This window comes from Panicum hallii, chromosome 6, assembly GCF_002211085.1.
Source record: "Panicum hallii strain FIL2 chromosome 6, PHallii_v3.1, whole genome shotgun sequence".
Lineage (NCBI taxonomy): Eukaryota > Viridiplantae > Streptophyta > Magnoliopsida > Poales > Poaceae > Panicum > Panicum hallii.
This window is the reverse complement of record NC_038047.1, coordinates 5,209,900-5,217,474: the sequence shown is the minus strand read 5'-3', so window position 1 is coordinate 5,217,474 and position 7,575 is coordinate 5,209,900. Positions and strand designations below refer to the sequence as shown.

General features: G+C 46.9%; 1 protein-coding gene across 1 annotated transcript; it reads right to left on the bottom strand.

Annotated features, from left to right (window-relative positions):
* Positions 1-722: 722 nt before the first annotated feature.
* Positions 723-5,638, bottom strand: LOC112896290 (GTP-binding protein ERG). The gene is made up of 9 exons (XM_025964222.1): positions 4,888-5,638; positions 3,865-3,954; positions 3,290-3,435; positions 3,044-3,202; positions 2,895-2,961; positions 2,005-2,112; positions 1,722-1,861; positions 1,469-1,575; positions 723-1,264 (listed from the first exon to the last, which is right to left on the bottom strand). The coding sequence occupies exons 1-8, from the start codon at positions 5,371-5,373 to the stop codon at positions 1,476-1,478; spliced, it is 1,296 nt and encodes a 431-aa protein (XP_025820007.1). The 5' UTR covers positions 5,374-5,638; the 3' UTR covers positions 723-1,264; positions 1,469-1,475.
* Positions 5,639-7,575: the final 1,937 nt, after the last annotated feature.

The following is a 7,575-nucleotide window of genomic DNA, read 5'->3' as shown; positions in this document are numbered from 1 at the left end:
AATTACTGATTTTGTTTGAATGCAAGTGTGGATGGCCAAGGAACTAATCGAGAAATAAAGAGTCAGACCAGAATTGTTTTCCTTCATTTTTAACGAGCAATAACGGGACTCCCTCATGCCATGTCCCAGTTCCAGTGTTGAAACTACAATTCTTTCTTGGGGATCGTATGTCCCATAGTTAGGCCCATCACCTGTAACACGTCTAGTTCAGTTCTCTAGAGTCGGATCTGCCCAGGCTTCGCTCACGATAACAATCAAGAGTTCCAAAATATTTCAACCTTCCAGTGTCAAATAAAAGGCAGAATTTTGCGAGTGACACAGGAAAGATAACAACACATATATATATTCCATTCCCCGCGATCAGCAATTCCAAGAAAGCACTGGGAAAAAGAGCAGAAATGTGCAAAAGTCTAGCCTTCAAGGGAACAATGAGAGCAAAAAGGCGGCAAGATACTCTTCACCACAGGCAATTTAGACGTACATGGAGAGATTCTTTTTTTCATTAAGACCTCAGGCAAAAAGGCGGCAAGTTTTTTTTTCCTGATCCCGATCGGATCACTTCAGACAATGATACAGCCCCTTCAGTTGAAACAAAAAGAATGCAGTAGTAATTCATGATTTATGGAAAAATCTTGACAAATCATTCTGCGGGTAGGAAAATCATCAGACAGTGAAAAGGGTTTTAGATGGTTAGTTTTCCTTGCACGATGCTCGGCGGTAAAGATAGAGCAAAGCAGCATGATAAGCTGCTGATAACGCTGGTGTCAAGACACAGAAATCCCTTGACTGTTACAAAAATGATGGGCTGCGTATAACTAGCAGACTGTCTTTGATAATGTTCTGCAGACGACCAGCATGCTCATCAGATGATTACAATAGTGTGTCAATCAACTATCGAGATACAGAATTAGGGTGCAGCTCTTTGAACTTTGAAAGAAACTAAAATGACGTATCTATATCACAAACACAACATTTGCTGCGCGCACAGCAGCTCTGCCACTTTGCAGGCCATTTCCCTGTCTCCACCAGATCATCCAAAATGTTGCTGAGCTAGTTTATCCTCATCATAAATTCATAATCATGGCTCATAATCTGCATGTTAGGGCATAACTTGGTGCCCTCATTGGAGCAGAATTCTACCAGCATAGTCAACGGATCTGGTTTATCCAAGCTCCAGCTGACTAATCAAATTTCTGGCGAATGCACTCAAGCCAGCATTGCACTGTAGTTCTCAGATCGGCAGCAGTCTATACAGGCGCTAGAACTGCACAAAATCATACATTATTCCTTTAGACAAATTACTCAGTCAAAGTTCAGGAGATCAGAGCCAAAGGAGCTTGGAGAAATTCTAAAAAAAAGGAAATCATCATTTAGGAATTTTGAAGCATTTCCAGCAATGCTGTAGATAGATAGGGTGAAGAAACAGAGTACTGTAACGGGGCATCAATGCAATGTGAAATACACTCACATTCTGTTCAAGCACTCCTCCTTTTCGCAACTCTAACTTGGAGAATTAAATGGACATTTCTCTTGAATATGGACCTCAATTCTTCATTGGCTTCAATACCAATTCTCCTGAAATATCAGTAATACGCATGAATAATTCAAATAATACATCATATTGGACATGTTAATTGACAAAGCTCTTATCACCAAAATACACTATCAGCCATTCTAGCATAGGAGCTAGTTTTCCATATGAGAATGACTGAATGACTTACCCAATCTTTGAGCCATTTTTCCCAACAAGAATCTGACGTTGGCTTTGTTTCGGTGTAATGAAGTGCTGCTCCACCCTAAGAGAACCATCTTTTAGCTCCTTCCAGTCCATCAAACGATGCTCAATTACATAGGGAATTTCCTGCAATAGGTCATACACGAGCAAACAAATTTCTTTTCAATTCAAATTTTATGGTAGAACTCCTGCAGAAGGTCATTCATTGATAACAGGTTCCATCCAAATTAAAGAGTACCAAGATTCCAGTTGGAATGTAAAGGAATTACTTGGTGGATGTGATGCAGCATCTTCTCCCGCACAACCTCCAAAGATATGGTTTTCATTACTTCTTCAGTCATTACAGTTGGTTCTTCATCCCAAGGTCTTCTTACAGCCTAAAAAAAAATACATAAATAGAACACATAATTATGGATAGCAATGAATAATCAGTAAACAAACACGGAATTGTAAAACATTCAGGTCCACTTTCAAAGGCAATACGAGTAAATTACTCCTTCGAGTCAAAAATATTTTACAATGGATGCAGTAAACTTTTTAAACTTACAAGCAAAGGTCAATCCAAGTGAACAAGTAGATAAGAGGCTACATTAAAAGTGACCACTAATTACATCAACTAGAGAACAGTGATACGAGCCTAATTTTCAACTGGCAAACAGAGAGAGCATGAGAATTACTGATTTACAGCAGCTATAATTGTCCAGGACCAGACTTATGGACTGAAATATGCCTAATCATGTAGCTAGCTCATTGACATTTCGCAGAATAATCAATTAGACCGTGGTTGTCTAGTGCACATCAATACAGCAGCAAAATGATACTAAAGACTGACAAGATCACATCCTTATTGCAAACACTACTTAATACATAAAAAAAAAAAGAGAACCTCACAGCATGGAAGAATTCATAATTTGAGCTTGATATACAGGCCTGGCATGAAAATATTCGTATTTGAACACTTCATATGATAATAACATTGCAGTTCTCAAAATATATTGTAAGAGAATTAACAGTCAAAATTCGGATTTGGAAATCGCACTAAAGCAAACCTTGCCTTATAAAAACAAGAGCAGAAGATCGCAGCATTTACTCATGAAGTTCTACGTCTTCAGGATTTAGAAATGTAAGGCAAACAAAGAGTATGTATTGGTGAAAATACCTGTTCCATCAAATACTGCACAAGGTCTTTCAGTCCCTTTCCTTTTAGTCCAGACACCATGAAGTACCTAGCGTTTCCAGGAAATTACAGTAAGCCAGTGAAATGGTAAGAACACAAGGTAAGCCTATAGATAGAGAGGACTAATGAACCTTTCATATCCAGGAAGATCTTCAAATTCCTTTGCCACTTTAAGGAGGTCCTTTTTGTCTTCCACCAGGTCAACCTTATTCATGCATAATATACGCCTCTGGTTTGGGTTTACCTCTGTACCCAAACGTTTGATTAACTTTGTAACACGTGAATCAGGCCTGCAAAAGAAGAATACATAGTTTAGAGGTGCACTTACCATGAGATCTAACATGAAATATAAATAAAAAAATGCGATGAAGACTTACATATTAAGATGCCTATTGACATCAAACATGACAATTAGTAAATCATAGAGGTTAATTGAGCTCCAGGCACTCTCCACACGAACTGTAACATCCCTATAAGGAAATCCATGGTGCCCTAACATGAGCCCTGGGGTATCAAAAAAGCACTGCAGAGAATTTTATTAGCTGAATACAAGAAATTTTACATCCAGTACAAATAGATATAGTATTAGCAGCGAGTTATAATTTATGTAGGTAATGGTTCTATGACGGATAAATCAACAACACATTATTCAGACTAGAATTTTGTTAATTTACATAGAATTAAATAGAGCCAGATCAAGTCATGAAGACATGCTTGCACTATCAGATATGAAAGGCTTTTTTAACGCAATTAATATATTGCACAGGCACACAGCACAAATAAAAAACAAACTACATATATCATGAGAGACAATACATATCCAAATCCAGAACATAAAACACCGCAGTTATGTGAAGAAAGATTCATAGAAAATAATAGAAGAAACTTGAAGATGTGGTTGCATTTTTTTACTAGGCTGCAGCAAAAGAAGAAACTTGGTAAAATGACATACTATCTGTGTGTTCCCTTTTGTCAGCACCCCCAAAATTTCATGAGTCGTAGTATTTGTCTTGCGGGAGACTGCAGCCACTTTTGTCCCAACCTGATAGATAAAATGATGAACATAACATAAGACGTCATTTTGATCAGCTAATGACTCTACTCGACTGAATTGTATCTAATTATGTATCAGAAAAAGGCATTACATCAGAAGCATTACAAGCCTCAATTGAACCATCCATTATTACCAGGTGGTGAAACAATACAAGTCAAAATGAAGAAATTGATAGAACTCATATACATATATTTCTGCAGGAGTGAAGGGCTGAAGGCACAACGGATAGTGGGCGTCAAACTGTGCATACACATAACAGCAAAAATCGCACCAATGAAACTCTGGGGAATAACCAGCAGGGATTAAAGGCACTTTGGACCGGAAGTCTAGAGCTAATAACTATCAAAAAATAATTAGCTTGCATCCACACAAACAGAAGCATTGTAAAATCAATGAACCTCGATGCCTAGCTGAAATGAGGCAAAAGTTATGTAAGTACCTAATGTCATTTGCCAATGAAGCTAGAGTTAGAGGTGCTTTACTATCAACTGAAACATCCATTATTACTGGTCGGCGAAACAATGGAAGTCAAAAACTCAAAATGCAGAAATTGATAGAATCCATATATGTATATTTCTGAAGGAGTCAAGGCACAAAGGATAGTGGGTGTCCAACTGTGTAAAAACATATCAGCAGAAATGGCACTGGTGAGACTCTGGGGAGTTACCAGCAGGCATCCAAGGAACTTTGGGTTGGAAGTGAAGAACTAACACTATCAACTATCATTATCTTGCATCCACACCGACAGAAGCATTGCAAAATCAAATGACCCTACCACGAAACTACCTAATGCCATATGCCAATAAAGCTAGTTTAGATGTGATTTGCTGCAACTAAACATTTCCATGTCCTACCCAGTATCATAATTTCGCTTAAAGCTCTTGTGGAACAAAAAAGGTGTCTTCTGAAAGTCGTCCATACCATGGTGTTGGTGAGCGAGGACTTGCCGGCGTTAGGCGCGCCGACGATGCCGACGGAGAGCGACATCTGGTCCTCCTCCCTGACCTCCCCGGGGTCCTCGTCCTCCTCGTCGGGCGGCTCCATCGCCGCATCGAGCAGCGCGAGCGCCACGTCCCGCGACCGCTCCTCGTCCTCCTCCTCCACGGCCGCCCCGCCCCGCACCTCCCCGAAGAGCGCCTCGTCGGCGCGCGCACGGAGGGCGGGGTCGAACCGGAGCTTCCGCAGCGCGGAGACGGGGATGTTGATCTTCCGCGAGGGCGCGGGGCCCGGGGTCGGGAGGTCGTACTCGGCGCTGTCGAAGTCGGCGTCGGCCGCGGGGGCCGGGGCCGGGGGGGAGTCGGAGTCCGAGGACGCGGCCGCCGAGGAGCTGGAGGAGAGGAGGCGGAGCGGAGCGGGGGTGAGGGATAGGGTTTGGAGCGGGCGGAGGGCTTGGAGGAAGCGGCGCATGGCTGTGGCGGAGGAGACGACGGCCACGGCGGCAGCGGCAGGACGGCGGAGGCGGAGGCGGAGGGTTTAAGGGGGAAGGGGTATTTTGGGGAAAAAGCGGAGGTGGGAAGGAGGAGCAAGAAGTGGTATGGTATGCGGCGGGACAGGTGGGCCTTTGGGCCATTTTCTGAGAGGAGGCCTTTTTGTGCGTGTAGTTGGAGGGCCCATGTCCAAAAATTATTACACCCAGGACCAAGTCGATCTTGGATGCAAGGGCCAATTAGGAGATGCTGTAAAGCCCTCAAACCGAAGTTGTCAGCTTGTTAACTTGAGAATTTGTTAGCTTGTTTTCGTTGATCGAGCTGCAGTCTGGGTCTCTTTTGTTTTTTGTTTCTTTTAAGTAAAAATGTATAATCGGCATTCGATACCTAGTTCATGTATAATCCTTAATAAAATACCAGCCAGATCAACAGCCACCGCCTACCGCCACCACACTCGGCTTTTTACACCCCTACATAGTCCTAACCCACTGATTGTCTACCCGATCGTCAAGTGCCGGCAGCGCTCCGCCCACCACCACCAACGGGCTTCCCCACCCCCCCCCCCCCCCCCTCAAAATCCTATCCACCTTGTGGAAGATAGAAAGTTTATTTATCTTCCACTTTAAAATTCGTGTGTGCGGTCAAACTAAATGGTGGTACTTCTTTCCCCTCTCTTGCGGGGACGCTTGAGCGTCGCCAACGAACAGTGGACCCCATCTTCCCATATCTTCTTGCTCCACTGTTCTTCTTCCTTCTATTCTTCTTTCTCACTGTTCTTCTTCCTTCTATTCTTCTTTCTCCAGCTCGAGACTCCGACCTCCATAGATCCACAGCTATACCCCGCCCCACCGCCACCCCCATGGCCCACCTCCCACCGTGGCCGAAGGCACTGCCACTAGCGCCGCGGCCATCCACCGCACTCCCGCCGGCCACTCCCTCCGCCCGCGGCCGCCACCGACCTCACCCGCGGTCGAGCCGCCCGCCAACCATCCACGCCGCCTCCACCGCATCGTTTCGAAGTTCTCCAACGTCCTCCGCCCTCACCGCTGGCACCGGCCTCCGACCGGCGACGCGCCACCGAGTAACCCGCCACTACCGCCGGACCGCCACCCCACAACCTCTCTCTAAGGTTGCCGGCCACGGATACACCCATCAATCCCCAAACCCTAACCCCTAAAGTGATGGGCGACGGCCAGCCAACTTACCGCGATCTCCGGAGATGGGAATGAGTCGTTCCCTGCTACAAATAGCAGCGCGCGTGCCATCTAAGGATTTTGCCTCTCTCGTGTCGCACGCGAGGAGATGAGTAGGACAACACGTGAGGGCAGGTAGGGTTGGATATCGAGCCGCCGGCTCGGCTTGTTATTGTAACCAGCTAGAAGTCAGGCTCAGCTCGGCTCGTTTGTCAGCTCGAGCTGGCTCATTTAGCTCGTGAGCCAGCTCGAAAATATGACACTCTTGGTCTTCTTCCTCATCTAGATTGTCCTGCTGATGGTACTGCCTCTCTCCATGGCCGCAGCCCGCGGGGAGAGGAGCTCGGGAGCTTGGGGATAGGGCCTAGCGCCGCTGCCTCCTGCCTAGCTGGCCAGCCGGGACTGGCGAGAGCCGGAGGGGAGGGCGGGAGGCAGGCGGCCGCCGCTCTTCATGGCCTCAGCTCGCGAGTCCCGGGGCGGCGGAGCCCTTGGCCGTCGAACGGCCGGAGCCTAGCACGACCGCTCTTCCTCCATGGCTGCGCGGAGAGGGGGACCGGAGCTGCAGGCGCCGTCGCGCCGCGCAGGTCTTGGCGAGGGCCGCGACCACGGGGCGCTCAGGGGCGAGGGCCGCGGCGCGGCTGCGCGGGGCTGGCGGCGCGCAGGGGCGAGGCCGCAACTGCCGCGGCACGGCCTGCCTAGGCGGCTGGGGAGTGGAGGCGGGAGGCCGGAGGCGCGGAGGACCGGGGCGGCGGGGGCGCGGGGCTGCGGCGCTGACGCGCTGTGGCGGCAGGGGCGGGCGAGGCGACGGGTGATGGGGCGAGTCGGGGAATCGGTGTTGAATAATTGTTGTGCTTAGGACCTTCTGTTATTACTTAGGGATGGACCAAGTGCTAGATGGCTTGGTGATTAGCTAAAAACAATAATGGTACTTAGAACTAACCGAGAGTGAAACTGAGAGTGAAACTGAGAGAGGGAGAGAGAGATACGGC

Excerpts from the sequence above, each read along its gene's own strand:
- LOC112896290 (XM_025964222.1), bottom strand. The coding sequence starts at position 5,373 with ATGCGCCGCTTCCTCCAAGCCCTCCGCCCGCTCCAAACCCTATCCCTC. Across the intron at positions 2,962-3,043 it reads GATCTTCCTGGATATGAAAG|GTACTTCATGGTGTCTGGAC; the intron begins GTTCATTAGTCC and ends TGGAAACGCTAG. Across the intron at positions 1,576-1,721 it reads AAAAATGGCTCAAAGATTGG|GAGAATTGGTATTGAAGCCA; the intron begins GTAAGTCATTCA and ends CTGATATTTCAG.